At 38.5% G+C, this 18312-nt stretch overlaps 1 protein-coding gene across 8 annotated transcripts in view; it reads right to left on the bottom strand.

The window, feature by feature from the left end:
- The window catches only part of FRYL (FRY like transcription coactivator), a 172055-nt gene that overhangs the window by 131812 nt on the left and 21931 nt on the right, over positions 1 to 18312 (bottom strand). For 4 of the 8 annotated variants that reach the window (XM_082759731.1, XM_082759733.1, XM_082759732.1 and 1 more), the window contains exon 1: positions 5782 to 6361. The exons of 2 other annotated variants lie outside the window; for them this stretch is intronic. In XM_082759731.1, the coding sequence (XP_082615857.1) occupies positions 5782 to 5959 (178 nt within the window). In that variant the 5' untranslated portion in view covers positions 5960 to 6361. Of the gene's footprint in view, positions 1 to 5781; positions 6367 to 18312 lie in introns of those variants that run through there. 2 more of the 8 variants (XM_082759738.1, XM_082759734.1) reach the window with 2 other exon arrangements.

Raw genomic sequence — 18312 nt, 5'->3', positions numbered from 1 at the left:
ACTCAAGGCACAGAACAGCTAACAGAAGTACAGCCAACAGAAAATGCCAACAGCCACCCAAAGTATCATGATTTACTGAAGGATGTCATGTCACAATACCAACATCTTCCATTTATGATTCACATTTTCATTAGGAACAACGAGAAAAGCCACCTTAGAAGGGATAAGAAACATGTTAGATCATCTATTAACTAAAACGTTTGCATTTTAATCACTTTTTCCCCTTTTCAACTCAAAAGTAAAGAATTATTAAATAAAAACCTTCAAGCTATTGTGTCCATATCTTAAATTTGAATTGCTGATGTCACTAGCATGAAATCTCTGTATGCAACTTCTGATTTTATCCTGCTGGTATATACTTCACTGACCTTAAATATACTTAAGAGTTTGGGGGGGAGGTCTGGGTTTTTTAGCACCATGATTGATTTTAATGCGTTTTAAAGGACAATAGTTTTATACTTAAAGAAAAATGGTTCTTAAGATATGACTGAGATTTTGTATACTGTCCAGACTTTTACAGACTCTAATTTGGGCTGCAGGTAGATATTACATATAATTAGATAATGATTTCATGGGTATTATAGTGTTTTCAAATCTGAGGTACACATAAGAAATTTGCAACATGAATCAAAAAGGAACATGGTAAACCCTTTTCACACACTGATTGCAAAACTTGTGGACTGTTTAGACAGATTTTTTTAAAAAAACACTTATTTCCTTTTTTTTTTTTTTACCACAAATCAGAGAACTGTTTTACAGTAGCATATACGTTCTTTTCACAAGTTTTCTTCTCCAAGTCTTGAATTCAGCACTTCCCAGCTTCCTTTAATAACGTTATTGCAGGATCTTATGAAGAGTTGCTCGTTTTTCTTGCTGTATTAAGTTTTCCCTCATTCTCTCCATACAATCACCCTTCACTTCATCTCCCTCAAGTTAAAAAACTTGACTTTGTCCCTATTCCAACTGAGTGAAAAATCTTTCCCTCCCCAGCCTAAAGTTACATTTGCCACATTTACACAACTCCCCTTTTAACTGTATTATCTTTAGAGTAATTCTTCACAATAATGTTTCAAAGACACTATACTGAAGTGTAAATATATTTAAAATAAAAAGAGAAACCCCTTCAATTCAATTACTTCTGCCCTGCCAACTTGAATATTTGTTATCTGCAGGACAGGACAAAAGAAAAAAAAAAAAAAAAACAAGAAAAAAACCCAAAGACCATGATTACTAACATTCACTTACTAAATTGCTGCTGGTTCATTCTCATAGTATTTTGGCTTGCTTCCTATCAATTGGTATTGGGAGGGAAGGGTGGTTCCCTCCTGGTTTGACAAGCTGAACTGTCTCACCAAGGGCCAACTTACACCAGGACCACAAAAGTGAATACACAGTATGGCTATACAGGTAGGAGGATATAATCTCCACAATTTCTACAGCAGTGAGACATCACATTGATTCAGCTGCCAGATAAAACCCTCTATTAACATCATTAAGCCTCAGAAAACCTTCTGAGTGCTTCAAGTCTGGAAAACAATATTATATTATAAAATCAGAGCAAAGCCTTACTGGCTATACCTTCGCACTGAAAATGATGCAGAGATAATCTGTGATGGCATAAAAAAAATTGTAAGCACTGCTCACTGTATCTCAGAGGAAAACTAATACATTGCTTCCTCATGAAAGCTACATGAGTACCTGTTAGGTATGAAGAAACAGCCCTTCAAGGCACACTTTTGAGTTGTTCTGACACCCAATTTGAAAGCAGCAGTAAGTTACAATTACTACATTGCCCTTTGAGAGGATGTAAAGAGTTCGGTAAGGAACAAACAAGCATGCACTGGAGGTAGTGAGGAATGTATCCACTGTGAATTCATCTGTGCTTATTATTCAGATGAAACAGAAAACTAGGCTGGAAGTACATTAGGTGTACAGCCAAGTATACAATAAAAATCAGGTCTTTTAAAGATTTGCTGTATAATTCTGGACTTCATTTCAGCTCATTGTTGACTTTGTCTTAAGCAAGCATTACTTAAACATTTACCGAGTGGTCAGAATTATGGAGCAGTCTGTATTGGCTTATAAGCAGCAATAAGAAAAAAATTATGTTAAGTGCAGTGATGATACCTCTGGAGAGATGCTTTGTTTCCATTTATCTAAAATATTAAAGAGCTCATTTCCCACATATCAATACATTTAAAACAGAAGGGATATCCAGAAGATGACTGTCACTTGCAGTGATGGCAGGACATCCAGTGCTGCCCCTGCTACTCACCAAAGAAGCCCCTGATGAGCTGCTTCACCTCAACAATTCGCCTCAATACCATCACACCCCCCAAATGCCAGGCTGTTTTCTTTGTCAAATCAATCAGCTTAGCAAAAGGCCATGTTGGAGAGGAGATAGGGAAGGGCTGCACAGCTGGGAGTGAGATGGCCCCTCTCACTGGCAGCAATCTACTGTGTCAGCCTGATCTGCTTGTAAAGCTACACTCAAGAAAAAAAAAACAAAATCCCCTTCCCCTACCTTCTGCTGCAAAGGGCAGCAAGAACAGGCTCCAGAGGCGCTTGAGAAAGGTTTCTTATTACTTATGGAAAATATACATAGAAGAATTTCCTGCGGCATTACTCAAAGAAAACAATACTATCTAGCGTGATAAGAAAACAGGAGAGAGGATTAGAGATTTTAATGTAAATAGCATTCTACATCCCAAGCGGTATTATGGAACAGGCTCTGAATGTAAACAAGAAGCAAGCAGAGGTTGAAGGGAGGAGAGGGGGAAAAAAAAGCAGCACTTGTGTTTAGCTGCCTACTACCCACTCCAGCCTTCTCTAACTGTAATTCAGAACCTGGATCCCCATACTGACTTTTATTGCAGCTAGATGCTGGGCCTCCCGGTCATCCTCTGCTGTACAAGGCTGATCAGAGCAGCACCACGGAGCTGACACTGCTCTGCAGAGCTGCTGGTGTTCCAGGGACACAGTGCTCACAGGCAGGTCGTGTCTACCCAGCCCCTGCTGCCAGCCCCCTGAAGCAGCTACAGTTCTCTTACTCATTTCTTTCCCACCAAACACGTTGTCAGCTTACGTTCCACTCCCTAGCAGAGACATTTGAAGGGAAACAGGATTCATGCTTGCAAAAGGAGATAGGTCTTACATACACAGAAATAACGTGGACACTGTGAGCAGTAAGAACACTTGCTCACTGATAAATTTTAAAAGCTCTTTTAAAAAACTGTAGGTGGCTGCTACAGGTTTGACTTGTAGGGCTCACCATCGCACCTGCTCCACAGCATTAGCTGCCCTGCCCTACAACACAGCCAAAGCACAGCTCTGCCAGAAGTACACGTTTAGCTTAGGTACAGCTGCCATTTGCCCATTTACACTGAACAGTCATGGTATTCGCCTCCTTTAACACTGCAAACAACAAGGACAATGTGAAATCAGATTTTTTCTGTAATCAGAAAGTTGCAGTGAATTTAAAATTACTGCCTATTCTTTCATACAAATTTATTACACGTTGTCATGTGTAAAATCATATATGCAAGTACTTCAGCAAGTCAGATGTGTTTTTCTAGTGTTCTAATAATCCAATAAATCTAAATAGACAGCTGTGAAAGATTTCTAAAAAGCACTTGAAAGTATTCTGATGGATATGTCTTTTAAAATACACAATATCCTACAGCACACATTTCTAAGGCCTTATTTTCTGCTATAAAACAATGTACAAAGCAGCTCAGTGCACATTTTGGAAGACAATATTGATAAATATGCTGAATAGAATATGATATGATAAATATCCTGAAAAGAAAAAACTTCTCTTGAATTCCACACAAAATATTTAGATCTGATACAAAGAACCCCAGCTGAGTGGTATTACCAAAAATAGTGCTTTTATGTTTCAGGTGCTGACAGTAGCAGTTTTTTTGCTTTAAGGACCTTACATAATACTTTTTAAATGGTTGTCAGACTCAAAATTTAACCTAAATTCTTATTAATACAAGAACTTTCCTAAACACCAGTAATAACAAACAGGATAAAGAATAAAAAACCTTCCAAATTCAAACATATCTACAGTACAAACAACCTTAGCTTTAAAAACGTGTCAAGCTTTAGAACAGCTTCACTACACTAAGTTCTGTGGTGCATTAACACCACATCTGCTGACAGTAAGCAAATAAGTATTTACAATTTTTTTTTTGTAAGCCATTCTATTGTTTTATTACCTGTTTTGTTGACACCTGCCTCCTGCAGTATACCCAACTGGTAAACACAGTAGTTCTTTTGCTCTATACCAGAAGAGCAGTTCATTCCATTACCACGATACAAAAATAGAAATAAGCAGATAATTTAAAGAGGATTCAGCTACTATCTGCTATTGTAAAAGCATGATCCCAGAACAGACTAAGTCTGCATTTCATGCATGTTGACATCACGCTATTAAGTGATATCCGTCAGGCACTACCGACTTGTGGAAATTCTTCCTAGTAATCGCTATTTGACAAATATTTAACAAGTGAGAAACGAGAATTCATCTTTAACAGTAGGATAAGTGCATTCTATGTCTATTACCTCATTTGCTCAGCTATCAATAAAATGTTGAACGAGGTTAGATGAAGGTATCTGTTCTGACTACAAGCTTCAGCCTATAGCATTTTCTTTTACCTTGAACAAAGACTATTCTATTTGTCTTAAATTATAACTCTGAAATTATAACATTTGAAATAAAGCATTACTTAAAAGTATGAGTTATAAAGGATAGCATAGTACAGCATAAACACAAAATTAGTAAAGATATGCCTATGGAGATATTTGAGCCGTGTACCTCAGTGATATCCAACTATAAACTTCACAACTGTATAGCATTCAAAGTTAAATGAAGACACAAACCAGGCTAAAAGAGCATAAGTTTTTGCTTAGTTTTCAAACAAAGGCTATAACAGCCTTAACAGACATTATTCTGCACAATCTTCGATGGTGGGCGCCATTATGGCTTGTTCCAGTTTGTCAGAAAAATTATTCCTAACATAAAATTGTCCCTGCTCTCCCCAAATGCCATTGTTAAGCACCTGACACAGATGAATAAAAATAATGAAAAAATTACAATCAGAAAGGCTAAGAAGAGCTAAGAAGAGTCTTTTAAGGCAGCCTCTTTCTCACTCCTCACCAAATTAGTTCCATAATTAAGGCTACACATTCGCCACTCAATGAGATGGGTGTCACCATCTCTCATCAATGCAGATGCATAAAGGTAAATTTCAGACCATGCTAACTCATGAAAAGAGCCATCGGATAGCAAAGGGTAAAAACTGCATCTGATTGCCAACAGCATCCAAGACCATGAAGCCTCAAGACCCTACCATTTATCCAAAGGCCAAAACTAAGAAAAACAAGTTTTCCATTGCCACCTGTCTGAACTGTTTGAAAAAGTAACATTAACTCATTCTACTTCTTTTTATCAGCACATTACACTTCAGTATTTAGACTACATTTATTTTTTTCCCCTACCTTTTAATACAAGCACAATGGCCCTTGCTCTTCTGCCCCCAATCACAGGCATGCACAAATAAGGAGCACATCAGAAATCCAGTAAAATTGCTTTAAAATAAGTCACTAACATGATAGCGTGTCATTTACAAGAGAGTTCTAAGCCTAAAAAACACCATTATCATAGTGACTCTGCTAGAAGGTCTTATTAAGAAATTCATCAGTTTAGCAAAGCAATCATGACCCGAAGAAAGTTCAGTAATCAGTTTTTAACAGGTTGCTGACACAGATACATACTGTACTGAGGACGTAAATCATGCATCTCCTCATCTTCATCAATTGTTTGTCCCAGTGAAAGCAGACTGACACGTCTCATCTTCAGCAGCCGTGGCGAGCTTTCACGGACTGTACTCCCAACATCCAGCACAACATCTCCAGAAACAACAGTGGGAACAATTTTTTTCAGAAATTCCATGTTTCCCTGCCTTCTGTACGCTCAGCATTGACTAAGTGCGGCAGCTGAGCTGCACGTTACAGAGCGGTGCTCCCACAGTAACTTCCTTGAAGGCAGAGGTGGACTCCGCACACTACTTCTCCCCGTGATGTCATGTTGAACCTGGGTGGTGCCAGCGCCAGCACGTCAGCTGCCAGCTGCTCAGAGGCAGATTTTAAAGGCGTCTAACTGTACAGACTGATAAGAAAACCAAACAACAACAAGCCAGTGTATTAACTGACGTACATTAAATTCTTCGCTTGTATTAAACACCCTTTTAGTGCTGCAACAATTTTAAGCACTAATAAAATGCACGGTGTATTTTCCAATTTGTATCTGACAGACTTCAATAGCTCTTAATTTTCATGAAGTGCACAGAGAGTGTTCATCTGCATTTGAAAGATAACGCTTATCATTACAAAAAGTCTATGCACCAGCTTTATAAACAGGGTCTAGCAGCACCACAACTTAAACCGTTTGCATTCTCGCATGGTGTTAACTACTAGCTACAAAGTTACCAACACTTATTAAACTTATTAAATTATCAATTTTCCAGGGCCTCTTAGGCTGCATTTACCACTTCAAATACTCAAACTGCCTTCCACAAAACTCCAAGTACAAAAACAAGCTGTCTCTTTTGTCCAAACTTTCACTTTAAACCATATGGATCAGTAGCCCTAGGGATAACCGAGTTTTTTGTTTTCATTTGGGAGAAAGTTTAAACATTGTTCTATATTTAGTTTACAGAAGCTATTATGAAAGATGCCTTGCATTTAGAGCAGAAAACTCAGGGAAAAAAAGTATGGAAAATTGTACCAAGAAGTGTACCTTAACGCTTTCTACATTTGGGAATATGTATGATTGAAAGTATTATTTTATTTACCAGACTTAGAGACCCAAAAACGCTACTAAGTAATATTCCCACCTTGTTTTCACTGAAGATGATTGCTGTCACTCAGACAAAATCTGCAGATACTCATTCTGAATAAGTATCACTGGTAGCCTGAACACTTCTGGTAGTTTTCTGAAAGCAGCTCAGCATCCAAGATCTTTTTGGATGCATTCAACACAGTTATCTGACTAAAGTGTCAAATACACCACACTGCTATACATTCCTTAAAATAAACTATTTAATCTCAAATTCACTGCCGTATCTAGCTCTTTTTAAAAGGAAACAAAAATATTTTAAAATTTATTAAATGTAGATAATCTGTTTCAGGTCAGAGTTCCAGCAGTTTGATGCTCACAATGGACTGCTCAACTGCATTAAGCTGTCAATCCTTTACTGACCAACTATACTATCACACTAGGTGTTAAACCTAGTTAATACCACAACTTGAGAAATCTGGTACAAGCTCATTGAAATTGCCACCTAAGATACTTATCAAGTTCAGTTGCAGATTTAAGATGGGTGCTATCTTTAGCATTCAAATCTGCATTAAAATCCCCAAATATTCAAGTTAGTCTAAATCTCCCTTGTAAATGAATATAGAAATCTAGGAGGCCTGACCTTATCATAAAAGATATGTTGCTAGAATATAATTTTCCGCAGTGAAAGATCTGGTGATTAAGCAAAGAATTGTCCTTACAATCATTTCATTCATGGTATTTTTTCTAATAATACAAAATGTTACATGGAATATATTTCCAGAAGTTTTATGTTTTCAGAAAAAAGTAGTAAGATACTACAAAGATATTTCCTGATTACAAAAGACTGAGTCATGAAAAACTCAAGCAATCATTTTATTCATACTAGCATTGTTTCCTTTAAAAAAAAAACAAAAAACAAAAAACAAAAAAACAAACAAAAAAAAAAAAACACTCTTGAAGTCTTGCCACAAGCCTAATTTGCAGTTTCTAGCATTTGGGAAAAAGAGAAAATCAGATGCTTTCATCAGACTGAGAATGCTTCCTCCAGCCATTCACCTGCCAAACTACAGCTTACAAAGGAAAAGGCAGTACCTAACCTGAACACCCTCAGAAAGGTTCAAACTAAAAACCAAAGTGCTCCCAGCTACACTTCGCAGGGTTTATTACACATGTGGGCATGGCGTGGGACAGAAAGCACTTAGTGCATCCCTTCTGTTAAATGCACAGTTCCACATGTTTCTACACACAGTGTGACATTCATGAATTGGCCATAAGTAAAATTAAAGGTTGAAATTACACTTCACCTCCTGCGAACAGAATAGCCTTCTAAATAATAGGATTTAAACACAAACAAGTAAGAATCACCAACCACACATACTATCATATTTCAAGATTTAACCTGATGAACTAATAAGATTATGTAACACATGTACCCAAACGCTTATGGCTTTTTCTTCAGGATAGTTCTTGTGTAACTTTTAAGAATCACAGAATTGTTTAGGTTGGAAAAGACATCTAAGGTTAATTCCAACCACTAACCTCGCACTGCTAAGTCTACCACTAAACTACGTCCCTACACACCAAAACTACACATCTTCCAAATAGCAGGGGCACTGACTCAGCCACTTCCCCAGGCAGCCTGTTCCAGTGCCTCACAACCCTTTCAGTGAAGAAATTTTTCCTCATATCCACCCTAAACCTCCCCTGGCACAACCTAATGCCATTTCCTCGTGACCTATCACTTGGTGCTTGAGAGGAGAAAGCAACCCCCACCCTGCTACAGCCTTCTTTGAGGTAGTTGTAGAGAGTGATAAGGTTGCCCCTGAGCCTCCTTTTCTCTAGGCTAAACCACCCCAATTCCCTCAGCCTCAAGACTTGTTCTCCAGAGCCTTCAAAGAAAGGCAAGGAAGCTGGTGAACACACTCCAGCACCTCGATGTCCTTCTTGTAGTGAGGGGCCCAGAACTGAAGATAGTATTTGAGGTGAGGGCTCACCAGAGCCAAGTACAAAGGGACGATCTCATCCCTGGTCCTGCTCTCTCTGACACAAGTCAGGATGCCATTGGCCTTCTTGGCCACCTGAGCACACTGCTGGCTCACATTCAACCAACCACCAACCAATACCCCCCAGGTCCCTTTCTGCTGGGCAGCTTTCCCACCAGTCTTCCCCCAGCCCGTAGCTCTGCTTGGGGTTGTTGTGCCCCAAGTGCAGGACCAGGGACTCAGCCTCGTTGAACCTCATACAGCTGGCCTTGGCCTAGGGGTCGAGCCTACCCAGATCCCTCTGCAGAGCCTTCCTACCCTCAAGCAGATCACACTCAACTTGGTGTCATCTGCAAACTTACTGAGGGTGCGCTCCGTCCCCTCATCCAGACCATCGATAAAGATACTGAAGAGAACTGATCACAGTACTGAGCCCTGGGGGGTGGCATTAGTGATGGGCCTCCAACGGGATTCAACTCTGTTCACCACAACTCTTTGGGCCTGGCCACCCAGCCAGTTTTTTACCCAGCAAAGCATACACCCATCCAAGCCATGAGCAGCCAGTTGCTCCTGAGGAAAAGGACACTGAGGAGATTACTATGGAACACAAGGCAATGCATACATGGCTACATGCAGATGGTGTTTAACTCTAGGACTTCAGTATTTCCTTACTTTCTAGGACCATAGCCTTTTAAAAATAACAAAACAAAGAGAAAGCTTAAGTTTCTGGCTATGTCAGTCCACATGCACTCCTCTCTCCTATTCTCACGTGCTCTTGTCAACTTCCTTAAACGCTGCACTGTACGACTGTGGTTTTTATACAGTCCAAGCAGCAAGCTTTGCAGACAACTCACTGAACTGTGAGGGAAGACACATGATAATTCTTCTAATTGTCATAACCAAATTTATCTTTAAGCAGAAAATGGCAAAAAGGCCTTACACATGCAAAAATACTGGACTTAAAGAAGTAATGAGTGATTAGAGCAAAACACTGCTCAGAGCACTGTCCATTTGGATTAGACCTTTCACAAGACAAGTGGTAAAAATGTTTGACAGGGGTGTGTGGGATGCAGGGGAGGGACACAGTGGGGATCCAGGACTTCTGCTAAAGCAGGTGAGCCTGCTGATGTGGGAATGTCCTAATGAGAAACTCTGAAAAAAAAAAAAAAAAAACAGAACACAATCAATTAAAGGAAGATCGATATAGCAGTAGACTACTTGTAAGTGTCTTGAGTGCACACGTTGAGAATTTTTCCAAAATCAGCAATAACTACAGTAAAAAAAATAGCTTAACTAAAACTTGAGGCAGCTATGAAGTAGAAAACATGCTAGAAAGTACAATTTTAGAAGACAGCCTAGGTGTTTTAGAGCCCACCGTAAATACACTGCTGTTCATTTGATGGGTATCTTCACTAGCAAATATGCTCTACAGACCTTTCATTCTACAGTATAGTGCTTCTAAAGCTTTTCTACCCAGCTACAGCAAACCCATCCCAGCCCCACCTGCTGTCTCAAGCAGGACAAAAGATTTCCATTATATCTGACACAAACTGGCAGGAAAGGTCCTTAGATTTTGGCAGGAAGGGGAAAAAAAAAAGAGGTGATGCCCTTTTGCCTCAACAGGATTACTGCACAGACAGGGTGTAACAGGGCTCTGGCCTTAGCTGCAGCATAAAGTGCAACACAAATTACCAAATCTGGAGGTAGATCAGTTTTGTTAGTACATTAGATGAAGACTATTTAGGTTCAGGGAGCAGCACTATTGTCTTACGTAGAGATAAGCAGCAGTAAGTGACTTACATTAGGGGGGGAAGGGAAAAAATGTTTCTTGATGGGAATGAAACTAAAATTGGAACCCGCTCACATTGGCATGACATGACACAACATAACAACAGCTCCTGCTTTATGATGGAAAAACAGGCCTGCTTCTCTGAAAAAGCCTTGCCTGAAAAAACAGGGCAGCACTGCTCCATCCTCCCCCTGCCAGCCTCAGCAGCAGACTAGCTTTAGTCCCACAGGTGTGTGGGGTTTGGGGGGGGGACCAGCTGCTGACCTCCTTCCACTGCTTTTTGGCTTCAGAGCATGCTCAGCTTTTGGCAGAAATCAAGCCAGGGTGGCAGTAACATGGTTGCCAAAACTTAGCCATAACTATAGTGCAAAATGGTTGAATAGTACAACCAGCATAGCAGAGGAGATAACTGGAGGGGTTTCTGTGCCAGCCAGCTGACAGCATGCATGGCAAACATTCCAGCATTGAAATAGGATCTCCCCTGAAGAGACTTTGCTCTAGTAGCACAGAGATGGGGTTGGAGCATCTCCTGGTGGCGAAGAGCCCTTATGCTATTCCAGCTCCTCAGCAACATAAGTTATCTTGGTAGAACACAACCCCCCCCAAAAAAAAAAAAAAAAAGTAAAACAATGCCTCCTGCTGGAGCAGTAATACCAGAGGTGGTGTCAAAACAGTTTTGGAACAGCAAAGACCCTGTAGCACAGAGATGGCTTGAGTTCTGCCTTTTCAAGAAGTGAATTGTCCTAGTCAGAATCCCACCTCAGTCTGAAGGCCTCCAAGAAACATTATCATCCCTTATTCAGCTGAATGGTTTCAGCTATGCACCCCGATCCCATATTGGGCATATTGTTAGTAATGACCCTTATGTGGTGCACAGTGTTTTCTTCAACTTGCCAGTTCAAACTGAACATCACTGCTTCAAGTGCAAGTGAATCCGCTACAAAAATAGAGCAGCTACTATAGCACTCAAGTACAGAAGAGTACAGGAAGTTTTTCCTCCTTCAACCTCAGAATAGAAGCTTGATTTGCAAGAATTTGTCTCCTCCCAAGGAAAACAATCTGCTCTCCTCTTCTCCCCTCCCTGTCCCCGCAATGAAGACCAAAGATACATAACTAAACACAGAATAAAACACTGGGGCTTGAAATCAAACCTGCAGTCCAGCCTGTAAATTAAACTAAGTGCATCAAATTCACAAGAGTTACCACATATCTACTTCAAGCTTGTCAGCCAGTTAACAGGACACTGTCATAATTTTGCACAGAAGACCACAGGAGTGGGGAGGACAAGCCCTATCTCTTTCTCTTTCTTAGTTTTAGAACTAACTTAACAGCCACTTCTTTTTGCCTATAGATACAGAAACTAGATAGGCAACCTAGAACATAACCTATAAAAATGTATGCATAAGGGAAAAATGGTTTATTTGTGATACTGTGAAGTCATCTCACTTTCTGACAGTTTAGCCTAACTGCTTGCAAAAACCTGACATATGCAATGTTAATTCCTTTAAAAATCAAAATTTAAAAAAGATGTTGTCCTTCATAAAATTTGAAACATCATTTTAAAGTTAGTTCCCAGGCTTCTTAGCATTAATGATTTCCTCAGTCCAGTTCAATTAATGGAACTTGGCAGCAAAAATGCTAAGGACCAGAATAAACAGGGACAAATCAATGTATAAGTTTTGCAGTAAGCAATCTGTATTATCAGAGTAAATTTATTGCAGCTATATTTTCACATAAAAAATAGTTTAAATCCAAGCCATTTAATTTTTCAACAATTTGATTTTTTTTAATGCATGGACATGCAGTTTGTTGTCCCCATACTTCTCTGAAAGAATATCTAGCTTTCAGGTTTCTGTGAGACTAAAGTAAGAAACATCTGACACCTTTCCATATTTTTTTTTCTATTCAGTTTTGTTTCTTTTCATTGACTTAAGCTGTATTTGCCCTGTATGGGAGGTTGGGCTTTGAGTGACTTGTGGCTTTTCCTTTGGAAGGTTGGGGATTTCTGGAGGTTGTGTTTTGCTGTTGTTTTTTGTTTTAAGAGCTTGGCTTTAATTCAGCATTAGAAGAACACACACACAAGTAGAAATAAAATACTTGACAAAGTAAATCAATCAAAAGCTGAACATAAAGCACAACATTTACATTCACTGACTGAATGCAACATTATCCTGTTAATAAAAAGCCCCCAAAATTTTAACATCTGTGTATTAGGTAACAGCAATTCTTATCTTGAAATTGCATGCAAGAATACAATGCTTTCCTGAACACATTAGGAGTTCCTGAGAAGTTGAAGGTATTTGTTTATTCCACTGCTTTTATAATCCTCAGTCAGAATAATGATGTGGGTTTCCTGTCACTAACCACTTGCTTGTTCTGACTTCTGAGATACCACACAAGATCTTCCAAACCTATGAATTTCTTCCACTGGCAGATTTTCTTCACATAAGAACTTACATTTTCAAAAGCAAATCCCAGAGCATCTACACTGAATCATACCCAGTCAGACGCAAGTAGGAACACCATTTCAGTCAGCAAGAGAAGACGTCAAACCATTACATGACAATGGAAGTGACCAGATCTTTTCCCATATAAAACAAAATCAATGACAACAAGCAGAACATTGACATTTCTATGCAAAGGTCATTTAAAAAACAAAAAAAACAGCATTTAAAAACAAGGGCTTTGATGAAGAACAATCTCTTATTCAGAATAGTTGCAAAACTGCTATGAAGTTGGATTGCTACAAAACACCTGAAAACCTTCACCCAAAGCTTTTTACATGCTTAATAAAAATATACATGGAAGAGAGTTACCAGTCTTTCATATTGGTTTGTCTACAGAGAAGCCAGAACACAGACAATAAGTGTCAGAAGAAGCACACAAATACATTTTTAGCCTTATATAAGGCTAAAAAGAAGTGGTGCAACATACATTTCTCATACAAATACTGCTCTGTTCACAGCTGCCATTGCTGCTTCCATTAGGGTTTTCTCTAGCATTGCATTAAAACACATGGTTAAAGAAGTGCCAGCCTTTAAAATTATGCCCAAAGGATAGAAGTCTAACATCTAAGAATCTATGGTTTACTGTTCAAAATAATCTTCACTGTAATTCCAGAAGTTGATTATGGAAGTGCATACAGCACCACTTGCTTTCCTTACCAAGTCTGACCTAATCTTAGTTTACTGTTTAATATTTTATACAAGGAAGTTATGTTTAAAATGTTACTGACATGTGGAAATTATCATTATCCTTCTTTTCCGTTGTGATTCTATACCATAGCTTGCATTAATTAAATGAGCAGGCTGAGTTCACATTAAACAGGGCAATCTGTTCCTAATACCAGTGAAAATCTTCTGGACATCTAGATTTAATACTTAGTTCTGTACTGGTATACATAGTGCTTACCCACTCCAACTTGTTTTAGTTCTTCCCTTGCAAAATGGGAAACATGGCCACAGAAAGTTTATCTGCGCTTCAAAATATCAATTCACACAGACTGACTGGATCAAGGCTTTACTGGTTTTGGTGTACATCTTCTGTGCTCTGCTATACAGACCAGGCTAGTAACATTCAAATGTGGTAAAGACAAACAAACGAGGTAATTGCATGAGATAAGTATTTATAGCATCCCATTTACTTCCTTACAGTCAAATATTTGTTTGTGTTATATTAAAGTTAAGCTTGCTTAACAGATCCTATGTGAACAAGTAACACCAGAGACAGTAGTTCCAGGTTTCTTCCAGCTTGTTCCACATTTTGATAGCAAGCTTGTTCCATAGACCTGTCTCCATCGCTGTCTCATGTAACAAGCTGTGGCAGCTATGTTCACTAGAAACATTTTACTTCTTTTTTAAACAGTTCTTTTTTTTTGAGAAGGCAGATATATTGTACTTGGAAACCAGAAACACATACAGAAGATAGAAAACCTCCTTGAAAATAGGTTTGCCTTGCGAAGTCTACAAATTGTCTTGATACGTAGGTCTACAGCATTAGATTTAAGTTACACCTGGTTCCTTCTGCCTTCATTCTTACTCCTGGCCATTCCGGCACCCTCCATCCATTATTTGTTAACATCCACTTTTGAGAATTGGTGTCACGTTGAGGGCTTGCATATTGATTAGGTATCAAACAGTAGAAGTGCAACACTTCAGTCAGTAATTTGCAAATGAGAGCTGAATAGAAGTGCAATAGAGAAGGACATGTCTAATTTTGATGTTTAAATAACAACCACATTTGCTGCAGTTGAATACTTCAGACAATCTCAACAGGGACCGTCTTAGATAAGGTCTTGTTCAAAGAACATAAGGAAACTGCTACTGGTAAGTAAAAGTTGTCCTCATACATTGCTCAGAAACACAAATAGTTGCATGCCAGTAGTCTAATGAACAGACCCTTCACCATATGATACATACAACATGTATATGCACATGGATACACGTTTTACTTTCCAAGAACAGACAAGCCTGTATCATACAGAATAAAAAAGCCACTTTTAATACTGCGTGTAATGAATTAGTGGTAAATCAGAAAGATCAATAGCTGCACTTCTGTGGTTTTCCCTCCCATATAAAACTGCTTCTTGTGTAAATTTACATCTTTGAAAAAGTAATTTTATATGAATTTATACGAAATACATAAACTAAGTTGATCAGAAGCCCTCTGATCTATGAAGTGTTGACCTGGAACACCTCTCCTGTGAAGAAGTGTTGAGAGCTAGGGCTGTTCAGGCTGAAGAAGAGAAGGCTCCAGGGAGACCTTACTGCAGCCTTTCAATGCTTAGAGGAGACTTTATAGAAAAGATAGAGTGCAACTTTTTGCTTGAACAGACAATGACAGGACAAGGTGTGGTGGTTTAAACTAAAAGGGGAATCAACATAGATCAGAGATTAGGAGGAAATTCTTCACTCAGAGGGTAATGAGACACTGGCACAGGCTGCCCAGAGAAGCTGCGGATGCCCCTTCCCTGGCAGGGTTCAAGGCCAGGCTAGACGGGGCCTTGGCCAACCAGATATAGTGGGAAGGTGTGCCTGCCCATGGCAGTGGAGTTGGAACTGGATGGTCTTTAAGGTCCCTTCCAACCCAAGAAGTTCTATGATTCTATGAACTAGGAATATATATAGCTACACAGTCTGCTTTATGCCATATTCATACCATACACTTCCTGTAATTTACTACAGAGGTGTAAAAAAAGTTTTGATACAAATCAGCTTGAAAACTGAAATTACTTCCTATACAAGAAGCCTAAATATAGGCTAGAGCAGAATCTGCAGATAGGGGTACTACAAATTCATTTTTGTAGCTCTTCATGATATGCTGCATATGATCTGTTCTTCTACAATAAATCGTGCGATACTTTTAATATTATATTAACCTCTCCAAAGTAAGCTACTGATAACTTTCAGATCACAAATTTACAATCCAACTTTCAAAACTCCACAGATGTGCCTACATACAACCAAAAATTAGAACTGAAGAAAGACAAGACATGTTGTGATCCCACCCCACTAAATTTTAGCAGCTTAGTGGAGAAGGCACTAATTACATTATGGCAACCCAAAAGAATTTGTAAAAGAGAACCAGCCTGATTCTTCTCTTTGACAAAAGAAATCTGTGAGTACTTTCACTGTAAGTAGGAGGAGATTGCATGTCAGCACAAGCACCCACGTAATAGTCTACCCAGAGACACACAGATCTGCCAGTATCATTTACAACAGTACACTAATTGCGGGGGGGAAGTTGAAAATCTCATGAAAAAAAATTACAATTAACAGAAGGCTGGAAACTACATTGATATTCAGGACACAACTGTTTGAAGGCTTTATAAGATTTGAAATAATTGACATTCAGTCATTACAATCACATACCACATTATCTATATTGCTATTCACTTGTGCTAAACAATCAGAGTAAGTACCAGCAGGAAAGGACATCTAATTACAGAATACGAATTTAAAAAAAAAAAAAAGATTTCAAGATGCTCCTCAATTCATCATTCTACACAGTCAGCCCCAACTCACACTCTGTGACTCATACCTATAGGTTTCACAGATTTTTGCCAGCAGCATGGAAGGGTCTACAGTTTTTCCGGACTATCAATTTTACGTTTCATTACTGTAAGCGTTTCCCATATATGTCCTTAGCTTCAGTTTTAGCTCATACATTGCTGCCCCATTGAGCACTGACATCAATAACCAGTGACTTCAATTCAGCAGTCTTCCATTTGTTTGAAAACTTTTTTATGTTTGTTTGTTTTTTTTGGTTGTTTTTTTTTTTTTTTTTTTTAGAATTCTTTTAGCCTTTTATATTTTCTAGACCTCTGATAATTCTCACCAATCTCCTCTGAACTATTCAGTGTAAGTTTTTCCACATAAAAAGATGCTTTAGATTCGTGTATCAGTAATTCTTAAAGAACCATCTCACGCAAGCAATGTAATTTCTGTGAAGAACAGAACTTAATTGAAAGTTATCTCCAAATACTTTTATAACTAAGCCAACACTGCTTGCATAGCATTCCAAGTACTTTCAGTCAGAAACCTGCCATTCTAAGTAATTAAATGCACGTAAGCTGGGAACAGTCTTCTTTTATTATTTGGTTTAAGAAGATCTGTATTCAGTTAAATATTTATTTTGTTTCTTAGATACCTAATGTAAGACTGTTTCAGTATTACATTTGACAGCCAGAACTGTCATCTTTGTCTCTCTCCATTTGTAAGCTATTCTTTTCAGGTTTGTCCCCAGTTTCACATTTAGAGAGCTGGATTTGTTATGCTGATACATTTTACATATGATACAGATTACAGTATTTCATCTGTTAAGAAATGCTTTATTAATGGTATTAAGGTGTATAAGGTATACACACACACACAGTCATTAGTATGTATATATTAAGGTATTATATAAGGTATAACACTCAGTCAACTCTGACCTGTAGAAATCGGTCTTGTGCTGATAAAGCAACCTTCTTCCCTATGTGCAGAGAACTGTCTATGCTGTGCTGACAATGTATTTTCAGCAAATGCTAGAGCTGTATTCAGGATGCTAGATACACCAAAAGCCACCTGCAAGTTTGCCATTCATCTTTTGGGAGCAATATAAAGCATCATTTATTCTGTACTGACTAATCATGATAGGAAAAACAATATAGGAAATACAAAGGTATTTTACTCATAGAAACTAAAAAGCTTAAACACAAAAAGGTGCTTGTCCACTGAAAGCACCATTACCATACAAGCAGAATTGAAGCCCAAGATTATTCAACAACCTCTAAATTGTTAACAGCACACAGCCACCAACTGCCCCACTTCCTTCCACAAGTGGAGACCAACATCTTAATAGACACTGAAAAAGAAAAATCTAACCGAAAGCATTCCCTTCCATTGCAACTCTTACAAACAGTATACAAGAGTGTTACTGTCACAATTACCTTTTTGAAGTGTGGAAATAAGTTATTATTGGAGAAGTAAAAGTAATTCAAGTTGGTATTTACACTGTTCTTTTCATTAAATGGTTACGTAAGCATCCACCTCTATTTTTTCCCCTAGCTTGTGTTTTATCTGTTTTTAATGATTTGACTAATGGTTGCATTACTTTGCCTGTGAAAAAGATATTGCACTAAGACAAAAAACAATATACAGGACAGCCACCAACAGCAAACATATTTTACTCAGAATATTTATTAGCTATTAAAA

This window comes from Aythya marila (genome assembly GCF_965140915.1).
Source record: "Aythya marila genome assembly, chromosome: 4".
Lineage (NCBI taxonomy): Eukaryota > Metazoa > Chordata > Aves > Anseriformes > Anatidae > Aythya > Aythya marila.
Note: the sequence above shows the minus strand (reverse complement) of the source record. Positions and strands in the feature narration are given on the sequence as shown.